General features: G+C 46.3%; 1 protein-coding gene across 1 annotated transcript in view; it reads right to left on the minus strand.

Annotated features, from left to right (window-relative positions):
* The window catches only part of GRID1 (glutamate ionotropic receptor delta type subunit 1), a gene marked incomplete at both ends in the record, with an annotated part of 769,462 nt that overhangs the window by 528,107 nt on the left and 214,875 nt on the right, over positions 1-26,480 (minus strand). The window contains one exon of the mRNA XM_080695056.1: positions 14,628-14,833. Coding sequence (XP_080551182.1) covers positions 14,628-14,833 — 206 coding nt within the window. The remainder of the gene's footprint in view (positions 1-14,627; positions 14,834-26,480) is intronic.

Raw genomic sequence — 26,480 nt, forward strand, 5'->3', positions numbered from 1 at the left:
AGCTGCAGCCCAAATCCAGGGAATAGAGGTTGTAGCTGCAGTCATAGGGCCATGGGTGAAACCTACAGATGATGCTAAGAGTGGAGGGAATATGGCTGAAAGCAATGAAAAATGGAATGGGGCACAGGGGTGCAGGGTGGTCTGCAACATGGTCTCCTACAATGCCACCAAGTCCTTAATGGTGGGGTAAGATGTCACACAGGTTCAAACAGCCAGCATGGAAGCAGCAAAGGCAGACACTAGAGCAAACTATTGCCTATCCCCACATACATGTGCATATACATGCATCTGAGCACACAAGGCAGCCTGGATTTGTTTACCTATTGGCAGAAGTGCAAATGAATAGAAGCCCTGGGGAGGCCCCAGAGTCCTGTCTGATTGTCATTAGGTGACTAAGGAAAGGATTGCTGGGGCCTGAGGTTTGTTATGGTTGCAGTTGCTGTTTCCCCAAATCCTCTACTGAATGAAAGAGGAAAGGCTCACTGCAAAGAGCATGTCCTCTCTTGGCCTTTCAGAAGAGAAGTCCTTGGAGCACCAGGCAGGCCCATTTGCCCACTAATTAATAATGTGCAAAGCTCTTTAGGCAGATTCCTGGCTCCTCACAGGAAGCTGCCGCAGAGGCCACAGGGAGGCTGAGCTCACCCTTGCAAACTGGCTGCACTTAGTTATGAAGCCTGGGCTGGTGTGATTCTCACACCAAGGACCTATGCCAGCAGCCTGAGTACAGGGAGCTCAAAGGGATGCTGCCAGGCAGGGTGCTGCCTGTTCAGTGTCCTGTGCCCTCTCGATGGCCCCTGCAAGCAGGGAGGGTAGTGATAGCACATGCACCACGTCCCCTGTGGGCTGACCACTGTGCATTACCATGCCCTTGGAGTTCCCCTGTCCCCAAGCCATTTCCTGTAGAGTTAGAAACTGGCAAGGACCACACCTTCAGCCTGGTCCCCTTCCAGATCATACTTCTTGTGTCTCATAAACATCCAGTGACTGCTCATCAGATTAAAATGAAGTTCAAAATTCTACAATGACCTGAGAGGTCCCCTGTGCTCAGATCCAGAACCCCATATTCACCTCCCCCTGTTCTACCCTGCACCAGGCACACTCCTCCTCACTGATCCTCCAGCATGCCAAGTTTAGTCCAGCCTCAGGACCTTTGCACATGGTATTCTAGTTGTCCAAATCTCTGCAGAAATCTCATACTCACGGCTCTATCACATCTTTCCCATCTCGCCACAAACACCACCCCCTGGGAGTCATTGTCTCTGATCACCGCTCTAAAGTGCCACTCTCTTCTTACCCTGCTTTATTTTTCTTCATGAAGAATCATTGCTAGATTACATTTCTTCAGTGTCTGACCCCCCACCTTCTGTCTCAGTTCCTTCACATCCTCAGGGCATAGAAGATGGCCTGGCCCATATTCACTGCTCAATTAACATCCAGGCTATTTCAAGACAGGCAAACAGTGATCCAAAGAAGCAAAGCAGTGGCCTACAGTCACAGGGAACTGGTCCATGCCAGGCAGAGGCTGTGTGACCTTGGTCCAGGGCTCTAGAGAGCTACTAAGCATGATACAGGGAACTTAGCAATTCCTTAGAGGCCTGGCTGATGCATTCAGTGCCTTGATGAGAGTCCCCTCCACATGGCTCTTTTTATGCACTTTCAGGAAACAAATGAAAGGTGAGGTTGGTCTCTCCCAGCAAGAGAGAGATGGCTTTTAGAAAAGCCCACATCCCAAGGCACGAATGACAGGCCCCTGATTTGCTGTGCCCACATCAGGGACTAGGGGAAACAATCTGATGTTAGGACACAGGAAGCACTGTGGCTTCCTCGTTACTGATGATGAGCAAGCCTTTGCCACTCAGGCCCTAAATGAGAGGGTACTTCTCATGCTAAAGATAAAGAAACCAAAATCCTCCCAGCCCAGGACTGAGAGAGAATTGACAAAGTCAGTATGCTCCCAACACAGAAAGAAGAATGCTCCAAGATCCAGGAAAGAGCTGGCAGTCCCAGGATAAGTAACTACAGAAGAGTTGTGGAGTACTGTCAGAGGGAGCAAGCAGTACTACTGGCAGCCACCTGTTTAAAGAGTTAACCTGAACAAAGGAAAGACCAAAAGACTAGCTGAGATGCCTGTCATTGTTAAAGAACTTGGTTAGCATTTAGTGTGGACTTCAGGTAATGAGATAGTAACAGGAACTTCCCACCACTACAAAGGAGAAACCCAAGGCAGGTCAGCCATGCCCTGGCACTGGCCACTGAGGACAAATGAGTGCTGAATACACACACACACACACACACACACACAAAAAAAAAAAAAAATGGGAGTGATTTTTTAAGGAGCCAAAGAAGGACAGGGGAGCTCTCAGGATCACCATGCTAAGGATGACTGTTGATTCTTAGGGAGAAAGAGCTGAGTAAGAACATTTCCCATCATTCCCATCTTTACTTACTTGATGAATCAGACACTGCCACAGAGCAGTCTCCAAAGCTTAGCCCTGCCACTAAGGGAGAGCTGGCCAATGGAGGACTTAACAGTTTTGTAGTTATCTGACTCCCCTGTAGACACAGAGCGCAAGGGCACACTAGGCCTTCTCAAGGGAAGCTTGGCAAGGCCTGGCCATCTTTTTCAGGAAAATATGGGCCTCCAGGTGCCTGCGCTCTCACTCTCCTGATATTCCACTGGCTCTATGCATCGGTTTTCTACCCTTGATGCACCAGGGACTTGAATTTATGACTTGTGCTATACTTGGCTCTCATTCCAAAGGATAGTTTTATCCATTCTTATCAAACCCCTTGATAGTTGTCAAAATCCCCCAGGTAGAGAAATCTCCAAAAGTTCACATGGTGGCCAGGATTGGATGGACCCCACTTGCTCATAAAAATACAGAGAAGAACAATAGAAATGCAGCCCTACTCCCTAACACACACACACACACACACACACACACACACACACACACACTGCTTTGCTAGGTGTGAAGCCATTTCCAACTGGGTGCTCATAGTTGGGCACCCAATTTAATGGTTTACTGTTCTTCCCAAATCTAAATTTTCTCTCTGTAGTTTTCTTTCTCTGAACTTAGCTTGGCAGCCCTTTAGAGGCAAGGGCCATTTCCCCCCATCCCCGACACACACACACACACACACACACACACACACACACACCTAAATACTCATTGGAAGAACTCAGAGATAAGGTCCACTCTCTTACTGGTGGCCTGGCCATTGATGGGCTACTGAAAAAAATCTTCTTATCTGAAGGGTAACTCTAGAGGCAGAAATCTCTAACAAAGGACCCTCCTTCCAACCCAGTGACTAGCAGTCCTGAAACTTCAATATTGGGTTGGCCAATGGCCATGAGCACTTTGTCTCTTTTTGCTAGCCTCTTCCCTGATCACCCCAAGATACAGCCTGCATCTGGTTTTCCAGAGTCATGTACACTGACAAAAAGCAAGTGAAAAGCCAGCCTTCTGCCAGGCTCCCCTTTTCTAAGCCATTGACATTTTGACCAACAGTCCCAGGTTGGTTCTACGATCTCAGCCAAAACCCATCCATAGACCCAATAACAAAACTACCATTCACACAGCACTGCCACTATGCCAGGCCACCTCATGAATTTCATCCCAGGTAATTCCCATGGTGACCCTCTTGAAAGTCTTAACATCCAGGCTTACAACCTGGCAGACAGGCTCAAAAGATCACACCAAAAGCAGAACTGGGATCTGGCTATGTGTCTATTTGCTCCAAAGATAGCACCACCCCTACCCTGTATGTCCAGCAGCCGCAGCCCCTGAAAGGCCATCATTAGTCTCCAGGTGAGCATCTAAAGCCTCAAATTACCTAGTTAAGAGAATAGGTGGTGGGCACAAGGGAGAAAAGATAAAAAGAGGGATCCTAGGTCCCCTGCCCTGTCGCCCAGTATTCAAATTAAAGTGGTTCAAGTTGTGCAAGTGGCAGGACATCCTTCACCTGCTCTCCCTTGCCCCCAGCATCCCCAAGCCTTCTTGGATGGGTCAGGGCATGCACACATGTTTCTCCTGGTAAAAGTTTCATTCCATGGCCCACTACCATCTGGATTATTTCTCTCACCCTCCACTTGTCTCATATACAGTTCTTTCTCCCCTGTCTCTATTTATCCAGCCATGGATTGCAATCCCTATTCCCTGCTGCTACGTTTTGGACCTGGAACTTGTCTAAAGTTTAACCCCCAAATTGTTAAAGAGGTGGCACTTTGGAGAAGTGACTGCATCTCAAGGGCTCTGTCTCAGTCAGCATTCTTGCTGAGACCCAAAGCAACTGACCACACAACTAGAGGGAGGAAGGTTTATTTTTTCAGTTCTAGAGATTCAGTCCATGTCAGGCCAGCTGGGTCTGAAGAGCAAGCCCTGCCCTCACATCACAGAGGCAGGAAGCAAGAAAGCGAGCACAAGGGGAGGAGGGACCACATGTAAACTCCAAGGCCACATCCCAGGGGCCTCTGTAGTGACCAAGCCCCAGACTAGGGGGACACTCTAAACCCAAACCAGTACAGGCTCTGACCTCATGAGTGGACTAACGCATGGACAGATTAATAATGTGTGTGGACTATTGGAAGGAGGGGGAAACTGCAGATGATGGGTCATGGTTGGCAGTAACAGGTCAATGAGATGTGCACTTGGGTACTCTTATCTTGCCTGGATATATCTTTCTCTCTCTCTCTCTCTCTCTCTCTCTCTCTCTCTCTCTCTCTCTCTCTCTCTCTCTGCTTTGTGGCTACCATGATCATAGCAGCTTTTCTCTGCCATACTCTTCTGTGTGTGTGTGTGTGTGTGTGTGTGTGTGTGTGTGTGTGTTCCTCGGGATGGAACCCAGGGGCATTCTACCTCTGAACTACACCCCTAGTCATATTTTTTTATTCTTTATTTTGAAACAGGGTCTCACTGAGTTGCAAAGGGCCTTGCTAAGTAGCTGAGGCAGTCTGATCCTCTGCCATGCTCTTCTGCCATGAAGTTTCTGCCATGGAGCCAGTGAGCCATGGACTAAACCTCTGAACCCATGAGTCAAAATAAATCTTCCTTCTTCTAAGTTGTTTCTTCTCAGGTATTTGCCACAGCAACACAAAGCTGGCTAACACACTTACCTTCATCCTAACATCGCTTGTGGTACACAAGAGCACTATTGAAGATGTGAGGTAACACACTGGGGTGGGGAGACACCACACCACTCCCCATTCAGCAAATAGCCGAGGGGTGAGTATGAAACATCCCTGTTAACAGTTTGCCAACCACATCACTTCCCTCCAGGCCCGCCAGCCCAGCAGCAGGCCATCCTCATAATCCCCCAGGTCAACCACTTGTGCATTCCATACCTTGGAACACAGGCCTTGCTCGGGGTCACACAAGATGTTGATCCATGTCCCCAGTGCTACACAGCTTTACATTTTCTAAGACTCACCCACCTCCCCTTTTAGGTGACAGTTACTGCCCAGGACCATGGTAGGTTTGGGGAGAGAAAAAAACGGGGATACCTGCACCCCATTATGCTCTGTGTTAACTCCTAGAGTAACCTCCCATGAGTCAAGTGTGAATAACCCCAATTTTTCAGATGGATAACAAAGCTCAGAAAGCCATAGAGTAAGGAAGTGAACTTTGGGCAGGTCTGCCTGAACTTGTCAATCCCTGGCCCACAGACAGAAGGAGGAAGAAGAGAACCTCAAACTCACTGAGGTCTAGGAGTTCCCATGGAAGCCGCTTTTCTGGCTGTCAGGGGCAAGGTAGAGGCAGCCCCCTATCTCATCACACTCTCTGTGGGGGTGTTAGCAGAGGACATCAGTGTGTGGCTAGTTCCTCTCATGCTCATGGGAGCTCTCAAAATTGTCCAGTTCACCTGCACTTTCACTGTCTTCTTGGAACTCTGCTGCTGCCATATGTATAAACTCAGCCTCCTGAGCCTGATGACGAGAGACCTGAAGCCTAGGCATCCTATCACCCCAGCTCATAGCTGGCCAGCTCCCATCCCCCACCTCAGCCAGCCCACATGTATGAGCCAGCCCAGCTGAAATCAGTTGATCTGACACAGGTCTGTTGACCAGAGACTCATGAGTAAAAACAAATGCTGAGTTTTGGGATGGCTTTTTACACTGCACTAGCTGCCTGATGCAGAGGACTTCTCCTCTCTGAGCAGCTCCAGCACAGATAGGAAGTGACCAAGATCAAGTTTCTGCCAGCACCAAGTGAGGGCTCCATGTGGAGGCTACTGTGTGCAGAGGGCAGCACCAGATGCAGGATGCATGGAGCAGATTCTTCTGAGATGAGTTCATGCCAATTTGGATAGCCCCATCTCATCTCTACCTCCCACAACACCCCACACCTGCCTATGAATCCCCCATTGTGCTCCCTATCTAGCCTTTTTGTCCCTGCCACATCAGGGAGGTCCCCCAAGATGAAAACCCTTGGGGATATGAATCGTGGAAAGGGCAACTGAGTCATTTTGGCTGCTGCAAACAGTTTCCCTTTTTAAGTGCCTATTTCTTATGCCTCCTGCCTCCCCAGCTAAAGGGGCTTCCAGGTAAAAACTGATTTAATGACCTGAAAAGGGAAGAATGAGCATCAGGTATCTTCATCCTGTGTTTCAAGTTTATAATCTCTCTTCTCCTCTCTCTCCTCTCTCTCTCTCTCTCTCCCTCTCTCTCTCTCTCTCTCTCTCTCTCACCCTGAGAAGGACCCAGGTGTCCTAAACAGCATGAGTAAAGCCTTCAGGTGGCTTGACTCAAGAGAAAACTCAGAATAGAGGTGACACTCAACCAGAGAATAAACAACAGCAAGGCCAGAGGCTCTCAGGTGCTGTCCCTTGGTGATTGCTTGGATGTACCTTTGAAATATTGAAAATAAAACATTAGACCCTTTTAAAGCAATGTTTTACTCAGGTGCCCTGTTTTCCTAGAGCATTAAAATATGTATCGCCTGCCCCCTGCACAGTATAAATTGTAAACAATGTGCACATGAAGTCAGAAGTCAAGGGTCCTGATATCCATCCATCTGTTGGCCAACCATCCTGACCAAACCCCCAAAAAGGGATGAGCAAAGATGAACAGGCCCCAAGTCCTGCACTTAACAGTCTCAGATCACAGGAGCGGGTGATGTGACAGACAGTCATGGCACAGTGGTGGGTGCTGGGAGGGCTCTGAGACAAGGCATTGGTAAGATGTGTTCAGGATGAAGTGGTCCCTGAGTGATGTGATGATGCTGTCACAGAGAAGAGACTTGAATAGCAACAGGGAGGGAGCCCAGGACTGATTCCCCAGCACATGAGAGGTCTAGAAGTGAACCAAGGCTTTGTGGAGTCTCCAAACACAGGCCCTAACAGGATGGTTCTCCATCCCTGTACCCATCTCAACCAGAACCTGAATATTCTTTGCCTCTCTCAGCCACTGAGTTCCAAACCTGCCAGAGCAAACCCTAGAAAATGTCTCTTCCTTGTAATCTCATGTCTAAGAATTTCTAAGGGGGAAAAATGAATAACTCAGATTCATAGCACTTTCACTAAAGTGCTAAGGCTTTAAAATCTGTAAACAGTAGGATATAATTAAATGCAAATGCAAGGCCATATTTAAAAATTAATCTTCTATAATTAATTAGTAATTTAAAATATTCTAGTAAATGATACTTAAATGACACAGAATTATCCTAGCCTTGAGTGATAAAGTCATCTGCTAAAGATTTTCCATGTTGGAGTGAGAAATATTTGCATATATCAGGTGGGACAACAGAACATTATGATTACTTAATTTACCTTTGCTATAAATGTATTAAAAGCACAGTCTTTATATTCAAATTAAGGGAGATTCACTCACTGCAGCAGAACCTGAGAAGTAGTTGATTTGAAGCCAGGAGTTAATCCAGTTTATTTTGGATCAAGGTGGCCTCCAGCCAAGGCTCTATGCCTGAGAAGCCAACACCAGGGGGCAGGTGATAGGAGTGGCCCCTTCTACCTTTGTCCCATCACGCTCATTGACATTCTACTCATCTTGAGCAAAAGGCGTTGTCTACTTGCAGAGAAATGGGTAGCTATCCCACAGGCCACTGTAGTTTCCCTGTTCTTTCTCCCATTCTTCTGCTACAGGAAGAGATTGCTGGCATCTAACTGCAGTGGCACCTGTTGCCCCTGTCACTTTGTAACCTTTTCCTTGCCAGCATTGCAATGCCTTCCCCAAACCACTGATCTAGATCCTGCACACTCATCTCTCTGTGCCCTAATATCCCCTGCTGTGTACCACAGCCAGACCACAGCTATCTCACCTATAGGAATAGCCGGGCCCTATTTGTCCTGGCTAAGGACAGATTTCTCAGGCAAACTTGCACCTTCCCAGTGGCAGAAGTTTCAGAGCCAAACCCCTTGCTGATAGACTTCCCTGAGACTTACCAATGACCCAAAAAGTCAACCAAGACACATACAAGAAAAGCCAAACTTCAGGCCTCTCTACTGGACGTAACAAATCTAAAACATTCATTTATTGATTCCTACAACAGCTACAACAGCTGCTATGGCCAGGTGTTGCACTTCTCTCAGAAGATAAAATGGTAAAAACCAGAGTCCCTAACCCTGAAGGCATCACCTGTTACTGGGAAGGACAGATTGTCCAACATTGCAGGACACACAGAGATGGACAATACCTGGGCAGACTAAACCTGTTAACTGTGACTCTTCTCCATGGAGTGTTCAGATGGCTTGAAGTCGTTTTGGTTTTCTATCTTGTTTCCAGTGAAACAAAAGAAATGGGGAAGAAAAGAAAAGACAGGAAAGAAAAGGAAAGAGACGGGCCTATGGACAGCCAGAAATGGAGGCCCAGAAACAATGACTGAGAGATAAAAGACCAAAGTCCTGGAGCCGCCCATAGTCCCACACATACCCAGGGGGGCTCAGTGGGAGAGAGCCCTGGGTCACAGCCTCTCTGCCAGACACTGAGAATGCAAATGGCCTTGGCATGTGGCCACGTCCTTCAGTGTCATGGTTAGTCTCCAGGAGGAGGTACCAACTCTGTGTTCCCTCCCAGAGCTTGCTGTAGTTTCTGATCTCAAGAAGCACCCAATAAACATTTGCTTGGTGGGTGGGGATTAGAGAGAAGGACTGGAACAGATGGACAGATGCATGGATTGACAGATGATATACAGATGACAGATTAATGGATGTATGGAATCCCCACAAGGAAATTCAGATGAGGCTCAAGAGCAAAACTGACAGCAGGCTGGGACTGGGAGTATAGCTCAGTGGGAGAGCACTTGCCTGGCACATGTGACAGCCTGAGTTCAATCTCCAGCACCACCAAAAAAACCTGACAGTGGACTGAGGGCTCCCCATTAAATCTAACCTGGAAAGCAACAAGAACAGTAAAATATAAACTATACTCCATTAACTCCTAATATACTGAAAAGGACCCCAAATACAAACCACTCTTGGAGCACAATGCCTCATCCTAGACCAGAAGCGCTTCCTGATGTCACCTCAGCTCAGCTCCAGCCATTCCCGGTCCTGCACATCCACTGCTGGTAATACCTTTCTTTTCCCCTGCTCATTCAGGCCATTCGAGCAAGTTCATTCCTGTAGACCCAGCCCTGGGGTCACTGGGTTAAGGAAGCTTCTCAGGACCCTCAGCCCAAAGGGCATTGCTCCATCTTCCACCTGTCACAGGTCCCAGTACACACCACTGCTATCACGAGCCCCCCTCTATCCTTCCCAATGAGCTGCAAGCTCAAGAGAACACAGAGGCTGGCACAGCAGTGGGTGTGTTACATCTGGAGAAGTAGCAGGAACAGCTGTGAGCAGATGGAAGAAGGTCCCAATAGGTACTTATAGAGTCCCGGAGCAACGGCCTGCCCTTGGCACCCCTTAGCAGCTGTGACTTCCATTTGATGAGGTCAGGAATGGCATGGTTCTGGGATGAGGTGGAGATGCCCATGCCTGCCTCCCCAGCTGTTAAGGCACCTAGTAGGCTCACTCCCAGAAAGGTAGTGTCACAGGTGAAGCCACTGCCACGTAGCCTCACTCAGAGCCAGAACCCAGAGAAGAACCAGATCCTGGCTTAGAAGAAAATGAGTAAATATGGATCTGCTCATCAGACAGATGAATACAGACTCCAGGGGACGGAATGAGAGTGATTAGGGAAGAGAGAGCATGAGAGGAAGTCATAAAGAATAAACACTCACAAAATCACCAATTACAACCCCAAACACTTAAGGGGTGAGGGCAGTGGGGGGACCCCGTGGAAAGGACAACAAGAGTTGTGTGCATGCATTTTTCTAACACTCTGTACACCAATATGACCTAAAACTACAATGCTCCAATTTTTTTTTACAAAAAAGAAGACAATGAGTCCCACCAACTCCCCAGTTGGAACATGATTGGGAAAAGGCACTATCCCTCCAATCCCCTCCATGGCCTGTGCCCCCACACCCCATGAGCAGCAGCTCTCTTATGAGCTCTAAGCCTAGGGCCAGGATGCCAGGGTACTGACACACTGAAGCCCAGCCTCTCCAGAAGGAGCCTTCTCACTACCTTAATAAGATGATGAATTTACATGGTGGTTGTTAAATCTATCAGAAGACCTGAGAGGAGAGAATGTGATATCAATACTGAGTGGCAGAGAGGTACATTAAGATGAGATCCATTACATGATGCCATGGGTCTCCCCAGTCAGCTCCCAATGCCTCAATCTGCTACAGCCCACCTTCTCAACCAGCACCAAGGCCAGAGTCCCCAAACTTGCCTCTGCTGACCAACATGGCCCCTAGTGATGTGAGATCACAGAGCCAAGAGCTGCCCAACGGGAATAGATGCATAGAAAAATTGCTTCCAGGAGGGCACATCACACCAGCAGCCTGGTAGGTCACAATGGGCACTGTATCCACATTACACAAGACTTGTACTAATGAAAACAAAAGCACCAGCCTTAGCATATTCACATCCAGCAAAATGTAAAGGGTTGGAGCAGATCTGTCCTCCTCACCCACTCCCATTTGGCCAGCCTTTTCCAGTAGAGAATGGGGGCAGGGGTGAGTAGATCTAGGAATGCCACATAACCCAGGCAAGTTATGGCTCATCCACACCATCCCCCATCAGGCACAACACTGACATATTATTTGTGGGGAGACTAGCAATCCATTTAATACTCTACAACAGTGTTTTGCGTTTCATAAAATTCAGAACACGTTCTGGCAGCAGGTCACTCTTGTGAGTATCATCTATCTTTGTCACAACAAAGAAGAAGTTGGATCTGTGTGCTTAAGACACCCAGGAAATGCCCCCAGGCAGTGATGAAGCTTCTGGACATGGGTGGCATTTCCAGGTGTCTCCCAGGAGACTTGCTGGGTTATTCGGTCAGACAGGTTATGTTCACATCCAGAGTCCTGATCCCTTTACCTACCATGTACTAAAACTCTTTGAGCATAGCCCCCTAAAACCTTTGCCAGACCTGGGCCAATGGCAGCCAAAGGACATGTTCCCCCATGAGGTCCTCACAGTCACATACTATCCACTGAGCACAGTACAATGAGTTTATTGTAGTCACCCTCCATGGAAGCGAGGACTCTGCAGCCAGTCAAATCTGGACGCTGCTCAATCCCTTGTATGATTTCAAGCAAGTCACTGAATGACATTTTAGTTTCTTCAGCTGCAAAGTATACAGATGAGAGAATGCACACAAATGGCCAGGCCACATGGACACCAAGAAATGATGGCACTGCAGAGACCAAGACAAGGAAGGGAATCAGTGACCAAGACTCTCACCCACAGGAGCCAAAGGCAAGGGCAGGGACAGTGTGCCCTGTGCCCAACATTTAGATGTATTCCAGGCTCTCAGTCTCCTGCCAATACTCCCAGAGACTTGTCACTCTTGTCTGACAATGAGAGTAGCCTTTCAAGTGGCTTTCCCAGCCCTGAAGCACCCAGGAACACAAAGGTTTGCAAACATGGCCTGGGGAATTAGAAAAGGCAGAAGGCTGAAGCTAAGAGGAGTGTATCTAGCACTACAGGAGATTTTTATAATTAAACTGGGAAATAATACTTCCAGGCCAGTCTTAGTTGCATGTTAAACCCTTGCAGCCCAGGAAGGAGCTTAATTCATCTAGAAAGGAAGTGCATGCATAGGTATGGTGGGAAAAGAAAGAGGCTTCTCAAGGAAACTGTCAAATGCTCTATGACTGCTGTCACTTCCTTCATCCCTATTTTATAGATGCAGAGTCTGAGGCTACACAGTTGGGGCAAATTCATCAATGTCACATAAATTGTGGGTAAAGGAGTTAGGACTTGACCCCGAATCTGTTGAACTCTAAAGCCAATATTCTTTTCCCTCCCAAGCTTCACAGCAGAGATATGACAACAGGAAAGGGGTTAAAAAAGAGAGGGCAAGGAGTTAGATAGAAGTGATAAGGAAGGAGGGTGGCAATAGGATTGGCAGAGGTCATCTCCAAAGTATCCACTGGCTGGAAATGAATAGCAAGGAGAAAAGCCATCCCATGATTACTTTTTGTAAATACACTGCTGGAAACATTCTGAGAAAGGCCAGTCATGGTAGTGCTGCAAATCCTAGGCTGCCCATTACTGGACTGAATCACTTCATACAGGGAAATGTATTCTGGTGAAAATGCCAAGAGCTGACAGGACATCCCAACCCGCTGACCACCAGCATGACCAAGGTTTGATTAGCTGAGAGCATCAGGCTGCTGACCAATTGCACCAAATTAAGTGTTCCCAATTTTAAGTTCTCTGTCAATGGGCTCCATGCTGGTTCCTGATGCATGAGGTAGCATTTTGAGTAATAATTAATTAGAGGGGAAAGCAGAATAAGCAACTAAAGCACATCAAATGAAATTAGTATAATTCTGCCTTTCTCTTCATTATACTTTTAATCAGAGGAGACCAGTTAGGTGAGTTGGGTTGCATAGAGAAAGTGCAGGAAGAATCTAGCTTCCTGTAACCTAGTCACTCCTCCCCTGACTACAGACACACCATACCCCAACATACCTGCCCTGGAAACCAACAGGCCAGAGACACCCCCAACTGTCCTCTCATCACCCCCTGCAATGAGACCATTGGGACTGGTGCCAATCAGCCAGCTCATTCTAACTTGGAATTTTCTAATTTGCTCTCAAATTAATGGATTCTTTGTTAAGCTGCTGGGCCCTGTCTTCATGAGAAAGTCTTAACCCCTCAAAGAGGTGCTTAAAATACATACACAATTAGCCGGGCGTGGTGGTGCATACTTGTAATCTCTGAGGTTGGGAGGCTGAGACAGGAGGATCACACAGGTTTGAAGCCAGCCTCAGCTACTTAGTGAGGCTCTTGGCAACTTAGTGAGACCCTGTTTCCAAATAAAATATAAAATAGTTCTGGGAGTATAGCCTAGAGGTAGAAAGCCCCTGGGTCCCACCCCCAGTACCACAAAAAAATACATACACAATTAGTATAACCACTATGGAGATCAATATGCGGCTTCAAAAGACTAGGAATGGAACTACCAAATGTATGATCTAGCTATACCTCTCCTCAATATTGTTCTAAAAGAATTAAAGTCAGAATATTATAGTGATACACAAATATCCATGTTTATAGCAGCACAGTTTATAACAGCCAAATTATGGAATCAACTTAGGCGCTCATCAATAGATGAATAGATAACAAAAATGGTGTATATATACACAACAGAGTTTTATTTGGATATAAAGAAGAACAAGATTAAATCATATAAGGAAAATGGGTGAAGCTAGGGAATATTATTCTAAATGAGGTTAGCCAATCTCAAAAATTCAAAGATCATATGTTTTCTCACATATGTGGAAGCCAAAAAGAAAATAGAAAACAAAAGGGACTTCAGATGAATGAGAAAAAAGACTAAACAACAGTGGGAAGGGATTGGGGAAGGAAGGTAAGAGGGGAAAGGGAGGCTTGAGGAAGAGAATAGTTCAAATAATGCTATGTCCATACATGGAGGTATCACTACCAATCTCACTAACATGTATGAAGAAAGAGGAAGAAGTGGAGTGGGATCCAAAGGAAAATATACCAAGTGCTGTGTGCATGTATATTTGTATCACTTTGACTCTCACTATGATATATAATTATAATGCACCAGTAAACATAAACACATACACACACACACACACACACACACGCTGATTAGCTCAAGCACCAAATAAGCACACATAAGGTATCATTTGACAATAAGCAACAGACACCTCCTCCAGATGCTAACAAATCTCACAGCAGACCTGCCCACCTCTGCAGAGAACTAGAACTAGAAATTTTTTTTTTCTCCCCATAGGCTTATACCTGTCAACAAAGAGAGGAAAATTAAAAGGAAAATAAAGGCTAACTTTTGACTCAGAAATTTCAGGCAGTTACTTGTACACAGGCTTTCCACCAGCTGCCCCTTAGCATCTCAGAACCTAGACAGGCCTGAGGTCACCTAGAGGAGAATGGTCAGCGGCCGAGTCATGCTCAGGCCAACCCCTGCATCATCATGTGTTGAAGGCCAAGCATCTATGGGACCCACATCTGTTTAGGCTATACGCTACACAACTGCACTCTAAAGCACACTTGAGCCATTCTCCGTGGCCTCTATGGGCCACACACTGTGGCCTCATGCCTCCAGGACCTACCTCGTTGATGAAGGAGTGGGCCCCCTGTGGGCTGAGCAGCAAGATGGCACGGCGCAGTGTGTCCCGATAGCGATTCAGTTCTTCCGTCTTCATGGTGGTGAAGAGGCTGGTGAACACATGGCTGATGTTCTTGTCCACCTTTTGTAAAGAGACGTCAAGGCCCAGCCGCGAGGCCTGGTCCAAGAAGCTTTGGAGCCCACGTATATCTGAGCAATGGGAGAAGAGGAGAATAGAATCATCTGTAAGTGGGAAGAGTTTTTAGAGAACATCTAGTACCAATGCTCTCCAATCAGGCAGGCCACTGTCAGAAACAAGAGTTCAAGTTCACTTCAGTGATTCAGAGAGGCTGGAAGGTACTAATTTAATCCCCACATCCCTGATGTTCTACCTCCAGGGAGAGCTCTTGCTGCTGTCCCAGAGGTGGTATGGCCAGAATGTGGCCTTCTGATCAGCTTCTCTTCTCCTGTATGAGCCTGGTCCTCTAGGCTACAGGGACTGGTGGTCTCTGGCCCTACATCCAGTTCCCTCCACCTCTCTCTGCATCTCAAAGCTGAGACTTCTTGGCCCTTGATGGTAATCTGAGGCCTCTGACCACTCTGAGCAGAACTGGTCTAGTCTGTGTAAATGCCCACTTCTATCCCTGGGTCCCTTTCCAACCATTTTATGGTCATAACCCATATGATGGCACCCATTGTTCATGAAACCTTCTTTCCCATGCTCTTTCCAGCTGGGCTGACTTAACCTATGTTAGGGTTTGGATATGGAATGACCCCTGGAAAAGTTCGTGTTTGGCAATGTAACAGTGTTCAGAGGTGAAATAATTGGATCATGAGTGTTCTAATCTCATCAGTGGATAAATTTATCCATTGGTAGATGAATGGATTTATTAGGGAGATAGGATTGGTAGATGAATGGATTGATTAGGGAGATAGGACATTAGGGGTGTGGCCTTGGGTGCTTTCCACCACCATTCCCTGAGCTCCACAGATGTTATGTGGCCTAACATGGACTGAACCTCCAGAACTGTGAGCAAACAAATCTTCCTCTAAGGTATTTAAGGTTACAGCAGTGAGAATGTTGACTGGAACAACCCAGGTCCAATCAGAAGCTCATGTTCTGATTGGTTCTTGAATGAGTAAATACTTCAGTATCATCCACTGAAACTCCACCTAGAATTCAGGTGGAGACCCTGCAAGACAGGTGGATTGGAAGACATTGCCAAGGGCTTGGGAGTTCAAGGGATGCTAGAGCCCAAATGGATTGCATACTAGTACAAGCCTGCCATTATGAGGAATGGGAAGGGGGTAACTCTTTTTTAGCTAGGACTCTAATAGCCTTATAGCAGCAGCACTATATAAGCCGTCTGGCTCTCCCAAAGGTAGACCTACCCAAAATAAAATCAGCCAGAGGTGAGGTGTGAAAGGAAGTCATATTCCTGATGAGGTCATTAGCTAGACCCAAGCCCCTGGGTCCAGCTGTGCCTGAAACTTGTTTTCCCTGATCTTTTCAGTTCCCGAAGATATTTAATTTCCTTCCTCACCTAAGCTGGTTTAAGTTGCATTCCTATCACTTGCATCCCAAAGTGCCAACCCATAGATAAGCCATTTTCCCCAGCTCTGGATAGTTTCTTCATCAAACCCATCCTTGTGTTCCACCTCCCAGTGGCTGACCCTCCAAAGGATGCTCTATCTCTGTCCCACTCCACAAGCTGCACTGGCCCTGAGCCCCAGGATACTCATCAACACTCCTTGACCCATCTAGTACTGAGGGAGTACCAAAAACCAAACAGTGTGAATTCAAAAGATTTTGTTCCCAAGCAGCCCCTCTCCCAAACTGCTTTTCCATACCCTTTCCACAGCCTAGCCAGTGAGCGCCACACATAGAGGTGTTAGGTGAGTTGCCATGGGGTGCCCAGGCTGACTGTCTTGCTAGAAATACAGGCTCACCAGTAGGTCTAGTCTGGACTCTGAAGGAGCAGTTATGGAGAACCAAGCACAGTGTCATGGCAGTCATAATTGAGGTTCTGGGGCTGTGCATAAGTTCTCTGTTCTCCAACACAGGAGAAAGCCCTGGACTGGGTCCCAAGTCCCTGCCATTGGTGCCAGAACTTGTAATTTAGTACAGACTTTATACTCTCAGGAAAATTTCTCATCCTCTGAAGCCTTCACTTGCTCTCATCTATACACTGAGGATGGAAATAAACAATTACCATCTTCAAGGGACTCTGAGAGATGTGATTCCTATGGGGTCACCTGCTTGGGTCTCAGGACCCTGCACCGGGAGACCCAGAGAGACAATTTCTTGATGGTCCATTTCCTGGAGGGCATGGTAGTACCCAGATGATAACCCTGGGGCTCTTCTGGAGATGGTCAATGTATGTTTGATAGTCAAGCCCATGACACCTGAATTCCAGTCTGGCAATAGCATCAGTCTGGCTCCACAGAAGACAGACATTATTATAGTTAAATATAAACTGTCCCCTAAAGAGCTCACTTATTAATATTCAGGGTTGATACAATTGAGTCATAAGGGTTGTAATACCAGAAGTGGATATATTTATTGTAATGAATTTACCTGTGTGGTACCTGGTAGACTGGTAGGGTATGGCAGGAAGGGGTGACTCACTGGGTGTGGAGACTTGGAGATTATATATGGTTCCTCCTCCCACCTCTGTGTGCTCTCCCTTAGCCTCCCACCTCTGTGCCCCGAGGTCTGCAGTCCCCAGCCCCACATGGACTGAGCCTGAAACTGTAAGAAAATACACCTTTCCACTAAGTTACATGGTCAGATCTTTAGATTAGGTCAGATCTTTAGAATGTTGATGGATACAAACCTGCACCCAGACTCCATGCTCTGCTCACCAAGTCAGACAGGAAATAAGTACAGGTACCAGGAAGCCTCTTCACCAGGTCCCAGGGCCAGGACAAGGTGCCCTGCCAGGACACTCCCAAAGTGAGGAAAGATAACGCACCAACAACTGCATGGTGCTTTATGCCTAAGTACTCAGAGCCCCCAACCCACAGACCCCAGCCTGTCAACACTTCATGGATTCTCAAAGAAGCCATTTGGTTCTCATCAGCCCACTCAGGTCCTAGAGATCTGTAGCTCCAAGTGCTCTTGAAAGAAAGGTTGAGGTTTTAAAAATATTTTTATTCTGTTTTTAATTGGCACATAATAAGTAGAGTACAGTGTGATATTTTGATACATGTATAAAACGATATAACAAGCAAATCAGGGCAATTAGTATATCCATCCCCTCACACATTTATTATTTTTGTGATAAGAATATTCAAAATACACTCATCTATTTTGCAATTTTCAACATAATATTGTCAACGACAGTCACTTCACTGTGCAACAAAACTTCAGAATATTCTCATATCTAACTGCAACTTAGTACCCACTGACCAATCTCTCTCCCCACCTTCCTGTTGCCCACCCCACCTTTGGTAACCCACTGGTCTACTCTCTATTATGAAATCAATGTCTTTAGGTTCTACATATGAGTAAAATAATACAGTAATTTTTTATTGAAACACTATCCACAATAGCCAAGGTATAAAAATCAACCTAAGTGTCCATCAACTGATGATAAAGAAATGTGATATATACCCCTAGTGGAATACTATTTGGCCATAAAAATAGATAGGATCCTGCCATTTATGGCAACATGAATAAACCCAGATGACACTGTGTTAAGTAAAATAAGCCAGCAGAGAAAGACAAGTATTTCTTAACTAACCAGAGAAAGGATAAATTTGCAGACATGGCTCAAGGCACAGAAGCACAAGACAAACAGGTGAGTCCCAACTGAAAATTCTAAGCATGATTATAAATGCCGGGCCTGCCCTCCCTCTCCACTAAAAGCTAGGAAGATGCCCATGCCCAAACCAGCAATGGGCCCCTGTGCCTGGAAGACAACTGCTTTCTGTGGGTGCTAACGAGAGTTTCCTTCTAGATCTGCATTGTCCCATAAGAAAGCTATGAGTTACATGTAGCTATTTAAATTTTAATAGTCATGTTGATTTATTAAATTAATTAAAATGAAATAGAAACTCACACCAATTTTCTTAGTCATAGTTTCTCATTCCAAGGATTTGACAACCATACCTGGCTGCTGGCTACTATATCGGACAGAACAGAGACAGATCACGTGTGATGAGTGGTGGGAAGTCCTACTGCAGAAAACTGCCTGGAGAGACCACCTTTTACCCAGCATGGTGTAGACAATGTCCCAAATATGGATGACTATCTGCCTTCAGGCCCCTAAAAATGACCTCACTATTCCCATGATTTTTGCCATTTTGAAGACCTCTCTCTCCATCACTGGCCCTGGTCTTGGCCACATGGTCAACACTGGCTTACAGGACAGTAGAAAACTTAATACAAACACAATGAGTGTTTGTGCCCTTGGAGCCTTCTAGCACCATGAGGACAACTCTGGGTTATCCTGCTGGAGAGATACAGAGATGCACAGAGAAGAATGAGGAGAAGAATGAGGCTAGCCCCCAAGCAACTGTCCTGCCCACCTGCCAGGGAACCCAGACACAGCAGTGAACCAGAGCAGAGCTGTCTGGCTGAACTATAGACTCATCAAAACTAACAAATGACTCTTGTTCTAAACCACTAACTTTTGAGATGGTTTATTTTCCAGCAATAACTAACTGATAGGCCAAGGTCACTGGATGGATTATACCAGGTATGCCTCATGGAAATGTAAATAAAAGTGCAAGGCCTAAACCTTAGAAAGTCACCTGGCCACAGATTGCCTGTGGCACTACCCACATAGAACTGAGGGTGAGCCAGACCCGGAGTGAGGCCACGTGTCCACAAGCAACTTCTACAGCCCTGTACCTTCCCCAGGACTCTAAGTGCCCATGGCCTCAGCCTTAACTGAGATCTGAGCACAGCTAACAGGACAGAGTGAAGGCAGGACCCCAAGCCTCACCATCTGCAAGCTCTTGTGCCTCCTAGCACACTGCAGGTCTTTAAAGGGGCATTTACCAACCACATTCTCAGAGTATCTTTCTGCATGTTTAAAAAAAATCATGCACTGTGACAGCTTACATGGGCTCATGAGTCTCAGGAGCCACCCACGTGGTCCCACAGACCTCAGGAATCATGCCAGCATGGCCAGTCTCCTCAGGCTGGAAGAGAAACTCCTTTCAGCCCCTTACCTACAGTACTGCTGCCTAAAACCATCTCAATCTGTAGGACTGTTTCATTCCCTTAGGAACAAGGAGGTTTCACACATTTCTGGATTCTATTGAGGTAGCTCCTAATGGGACCCAATCTGTAGGACTGTTTCATTCCCTTAGGAACAAGGAGGTTTCACACATTTCTGGATTCTATTGAGGTAGCTCCTAATGGGACCCAACTATCAGAGAGAGAGAGAGAGAGTTTAAGATCCAGTCAGGTAGTGGCTGGCTCCTCACTCCTAGTTTGGGTGAGGCCTGCTGAAGGTAATATTCCTGAGGGACAATAGCCCCTGGCTTACAAGTGCCTTTTGGCTGAAAAGATCAATTCTCTTCCTCCATTCTCTGGAGCTCTCTTTGAGCTGCACTTGGGAGAGATGGGCACAGAATAACCATCAGGAACACAGGCTAACTTTGCAGCCCTTCTGACCATTCTCCATGAATGGACCTGTTATGGTTTGGATACAGAATGTCCCCCAGAAATCTTGTGTGCTGGCAATGCAGCAAGGTGCTGAAGGAGGTGGCTTGCTGGAGGTGTGACCTTGGAGACTATCTGTTCCTCACCTCCTCCTTTCCCTCTCAGCTAAACCTCTTTTCCTCTACCACACCCTGCAGCCACAATGTCAGCCAACCAAGGACTTACTTACCTTCTGAAACACTTCTGAAACACTGAGCCAAATAAACCTTACCTCTTCTAATTTCTTTTTTATCTGATATTCTGGTAACCATCATGAAAGAGCTATCACAGGGGCCAAGAAAGCCAAGTTCTCCAGCAAAAGTCATTTTCTCTTGTAAGCAACTGTGTTTGCAATGCTACCCTACTTTATCCCCAACAATGCTAGTTGTCCTCTGCTGCTCCCCAGAAAGAGAGATTTTCCCAAACATTAGACTAGGGACAGAGCTGCGGCTCTCTGGGCAGCAGAGTGGCCCCCATGGAGTTCTGGACCTTGGCCTAGTCTTTTCCTAGTGAGTTCCCTGTGCAGGCTGCCAACCCTGTCCACTGTCCTGAATGCAGGATGGGAGCTGAGGCCACATCAGTTCTATCCCAAAAATAGCATGAGAAGGCAAGCAGCCCTCAGATGTCTGAGCCAGTGAGGAGAGGCATGAACCATGGAAAATGATGCCAGCCACCTTCAAGGGAAAGGATAAGCTCCCGGCACAAGAATTCTTCTCCTCAGAGAAGGAGGAAGCCTCGGGAACACAGGCAAGTCCATGCCTCTGCAGAATTAATGTTCCAATGCCAGGCAGGCCTTATGTCCCATCTTTCCTGCCTTTGAGCTCTCGAGGGCCTGTTCACCAGAAGTCTTTCCAGTTCCCAAACCTGCCGACACTCTTTCATGGCTTCTTTCCTTCAGGGCTCACTGAGAGACTTCTCCATGGGGTTCCTGCCCTGGATGCTGAGAAACAAAACTGAGTGAGCCCCCAGTGTAGTTGTTGGGATGGAACTTACATTCTGGTGTCTGAGAATAGGCCAGACAAATACACAACCGTATTAATCAATAATTCCCAGCAGTGTTAAGAGCTCTGAAGATAATCCATATCAGGCTAGAGGGGACTACAGGGGGCTTAATTAAGAAAAGTCCCTGTGAGGAAGCATCAGATAGAAGAGAGCTCCAGAAACTGAGGGAAGAACATTCCAGACAGAAGCAACAGCATATAGAAAGTTCCAGAAGGAGCCATCTGCAACATCAAATGAAGAAGGGCCCCATGAAGGGGCCTTAGACTATTTAGCCACCAGGGCAGGAAGCAGAGGGTCAGTAGGCATGCCTGTCCTTATGCCCTCCAAAGACCAGCTCCCTAACACTCATACTTCCAGGCTCTTCTCTGTCTTCACTGCGTCGGGTACCACCTGTGTGACTCTGCACTAAATCTCCTGCCAAAGTTATTAATAAGTGGGAATTCTCTTCATCTTCATCTTCCCTTTGGTTCTCCAGAATGTCTAGCCTGTGAACACCCATCCTGAAGCCCTTTCTTCTCTAGGTTTTCAGATACCATATGACCCTTCTCTATCCACAAGTTCCCCACCTCTTACCCTCACACACTCCTGGTCAATTTCCAGCCTATTTTTTAAAAAACATGTGACCGGGGTCACATGGCTTGCTTGCTTGCTTTATTTATTTATTTATTTCTGCAGTACTGCGGATGAAGCCCAAGGCCACTCTTCCTCTGAGGTACATCCCAGCCCCATTTTTAACTTTTTATTTAGAAACAGGGTCTCACTGACTTGCAAAAGGCCTCACTAAGTAGCTGAGGCTGTCTGTGAACCACGATCCTCCTGTCTCGGCCTCCCAAACGCTGGGATTACAAGCATGCACCACCACGCCCGGCTAATTTTCAGCCTATTTGAGGCTTCCTCTGCAGCTCCCACCATGCCCATCCTCACATCTCTGAGAACAACACCGCTGGATAGGTTAACAGAAGCTGGTGTCCTAGGCTGGACAAGGCTGCGCCACTTCTCCTAAACACTCTGAGGCTGCCTCTGCTATCCCTTCTCAGGTACACCAGCAACTCCTCGCTGGAATTTCTGCAAGTTTCCCACAAGGGCCCCTGGTCTCTGCCACTAATACATCCTGACAGAGTGTTGTCTCTTAAGGTCACCTCTGTTCATAATATAGCCCACCTCTAACCTTCAACAAATAACACATGTTTATTAAAAGAAGCCAAGAAATTAATATCCTCAAAAGCATCAGTCAATCAAATTACAGACAAACAAAAAGCCTTCTAGAGACTTTGTTGATGTATATAAAATAAACTTATCTTGGAGTAAGAGACAGTCTAGTCTTAAAAGCTATTCTATTTTTTGTTTTTATGTTACTATGTCCTGACTCCACCAGCACAAAGCAGAAACCTTGGGCTCCAGAAAAAGAAGTTCTTTGCCCTTCCCTGGAGATCTCCCAGACACACGCGTGCGCGCGCGCGCACACACACACACACACACACACACACACACACACTATCTCTATCTCTCTCCTCTCTCTCCTCTCCTCTCCTCTTGTCTTCTTTCTCTCTCTCTCCAAATATGCCTAGTTTACAGAAACCTGCTTCTTCATCCATACAAAACTACAGTAACATATGCATACCCATGTTCATAGCAGCACAATTCGTAATAGCCAAAGTATGGAACCAACCTAGGTCTCCACCAACAGATGAATGGATTGCAAAATTATAGGAAATGCACACAACGGAATTCTACTCAGCAATAAAGAAGAACAAAATCATGTCATTCACAAGAAGATGGAAAGACCTGGAGAACATTATATTAAGTGAGATCAGCCAAGCTCAGAAAGATAAGGGACATACATTTTCTCTAATATGCCCAAGCATGGGAGTATTAGGAATACTAGAGGGACTCCAGATAATGAAGGGGAAACCTCAGCAAAGCTAGAATGGAAAGATGGGAGAGGAAGAAGGCTGAGGTTGATTAATGAAGGAACTACATCCAAATTTGTGCAAAAATATAAATATATCATGATTGACCTGGACACTCATTGTTGGGAGAAAGGGAAGGGGAAGTGTGGGGAGAAAGGATACCAAGCACAGTCTGAATGCATGCCATTTTCAATATGTTCCACATTAAAAGAAAATCTTGGAGCCAAAATAAACCTCTCCTTTCTATAAAAATAAAAAAATTCTTCCTCTATGAGGCCCTCTCAGATCTTTAAGTTGGAATCCATGCCTCCCTCAGATTTAACAATATTAAGTAACTTTAACATTCAATAGTATATAATATATGGAAAGTAGGAACTGAGTCTTCCTCATTTTTCTATTGACCCCAAAACTCAGCAGTTAGCAGAGTCAGAACATCCCAAGTTTGTGGCATGGAACTGAACCAAATCAGCATGTTCAGTAGCTCTCTGACCACATTTGAGGAAGACAAGACCCTGCTAGGCAAGGAAGTGGAATTGGAAAATGTTTTTTCAAAGTGTAAGGTTATAGCTGAGACTATCCCTCTCTGTCTTTGATAAATACCAGAGAGTCACTGGGTGTTTTAAATACTTTCTGAAAAGCAATTGAAACGCAAGAACACATTTCAAACTGCTTCCCTTACTATTTCAATTTCTGAGAAAGGCCCAAGCACTAAGTGTATTTATGAAGATTATTTTACCATCTGTAACATACAAATGTGAAGATATGTGAAGGCTGCCACCTCACTCTCAGAAGGAGTTCACAGTTAGAAAAGCTTGGGGATTATTGGCAAATTTTCCAAAAGCTAAGACATAACTTTGGTTCTACAGATTTTAACTTCTTTTCTGTCTTTCTGGGCTCCCAAGGATATGCTTTAAATTTCTTCCCAGGTATAGTTTACCCATCATACCAGGTCTTTCCTAGGACTTCTGCTCAGGCTCTCCTCTCACTGCCAAGTCTGAATGCCACCATCACTGTCAGTAACATGAAGCAGCTACAAGAAAGGGGGTGTAATGGAGGTGGGGGTCACAAGTGAGGAAGCCTTTTTTTCCAAGAAAAGATATCATCAGGAAGCCCTAACTGCTACAGGTCCTGGCACTGCATCTTTCTACAACTTTCCAGCTACACATTCCCTCCCTTCTACCTTTCCTTCCTTCCACCTTTTCTTTCCTCCTTCATCAAATATTTTCTGAGCACTGTTGTGAGCTGGGCCCTGAGCTGGACCCCAGAGCAGCAGTGTCTTAAACTTTCACAGTCCTGTGCTCAGAGAGCTCCAGTCCTGACAGGAATCAGGGGTGGCTTTGCCTCTCCTGGAGCCTCCCCGCTGCTGGAATGCCTTCTGTTCCTTCCCAGGCTGCATTTTATGAGTGAGTTAACTCACTGCAATCAGCCCATGAGGGTGACTGAGGGGACAAGTGGAGCACCAAGCAAGCCAAGTCAGAAAAGGGAGGAGTGCAGATGCACAGGTGTGGTACATCTGGCATTTTTCAGTAAAATAGGAGGCAGGCCTCTCCCTGTCAGGGTGACAAAGTCCCGCAGAGCCCAGGTAGGGGCTGTATTCAGATGAGCAGGGTGGTGGTGACCAGCCATACTCAGCATCACAGGACCACTGCTCTGGGAGAGAGGCCTCGCTGGCCTGGTCACAGTCCCAGCTACTCAGAGCACAGCCAAGGCGGGCTTGGTCCTGGGGTCCTCAAGACTGGCATCCCTTCCCTCACCCCACCTCCAGAGTCCCACTCCTTATACTGAACATGTATTCCATGTTTCCATGTTCTACTGCTTTGACATTTAACATCCAGCAGACATCAGCGCCTTGTTGAACCTGGAGGGCCTCTGTCTCCAGGGTCAGCCAACCCTCCATAGCACAGTGGCCCCAGAGTGCCCCTTTCATTTGCAAACCAACCTACCTAGAATCTGTACCCAACCATGTTTTCTATGTGGCTTCCATTCTCAGGGCCTCATCTACCTACACTGATCACCCAAGAGCCAGGGAGCAGACAAGCTAGGGACAGCCCTATATCCCAGGGCACAGGGACACTAATTCTGAACCTGCTCACCAGCCTTTCCTGCTCTTTCCCATGGAAACCACAAGAGGCTCTCACTCCCAATTCCCACATCTTCCCCTTGCTTCTCTACAGAAGCTCTGTGTCATGCATGCCCACTTCTCTTGGGATCTGTGAGAATAAGCTCTCTTTCCAGTAGTGGCAGTCTTCTGATGTCTTGCCATACCTCAATAATAATGAAACATATATTAAAAGTACCATGTTCAGTGTTACACTATTCACAATAGCCGAGAGATGGAGTCAACCTATGTGTCCATCAGCAGATAAATGCATAAAGAAACATGGGGGGGGGGGGATAAACAGGGAATACTTTTCCACCATAAAAAGGAATGAAATCTTGTCATTTGCAACAACATGGATAAGCCTGCATCACATTATGTGAAGTAAAATAAACCAGAAAGGGGAAGACAAACACCACATGATCTCTCTTATATGTAAAGCATGAAAGAGTTGAATTCATAAATATAGGGAGTCAACTGGTGATTACCAGAGGCTGGGAGAAACTGAGAAGATGTTGGTCAAAGAACACAAACTTCCACCTTTATACAGGAGGAATAAGTTCAGATGCTATATTATACAAACAATAGCTATAAGTAATACCAATATATCATACATTTGTAATATTGCTCAGAGTCAATTGTGTTTTCATCACAAAAAATAATGATGTAAGCTCATGCATGTGTTAAATAGCTTGACTTAACCACTACCCAATGTATACATATATCAAGTTGTATACTATAAATATATATACGTGTTATTTATAAACAAAAAAGCACAATCTGCAGCCTCTTACATGGCATCCTAGAATAAAGAGATCTGAGAAAGGCACAGAGAAGTAGCCTTGGGCCCCACCTCTCCAGGGATACAGGGACAATCACAGGCATGGAGTTGAATCCACCCCTTGCCAGCTGGGTCGTGGGCAACCACCTCTCTGAGCCCATGCCTTCATCTTCAAAGCAGAGCTGCTACCTTGCTTGTTATAAGAGCCCTCCCGTCCTTCCATGAGAAGCACACATTAGAGCCAGCACGTTGCAAAATAGATGTGCAGCGGCTGTCAGCTCTCTTCCAACCTCCTCATCAGCACGGGCAACGCCCCCAAGAGGGCTCCCAAATGAGCAAATCATCTCCCTTGTTCTAGAGGCTCATCAAGAAAGGAGGTGCCATCCTGACAATTGGATGACACAATAGGA

Source organism: Muscardinus avellanarius (assembly GCF_963383645.1).
Source record: "Muscardinus avellanarius genome assembly, chromosome: 4".
Taxonomy (NCBI): domain Eukaryota; kingdom Metazoa; phylum Chordata; class Mammalia; order Rodentia; family Gliridae; genus Muscardinus; species Muscardinus avellanarius.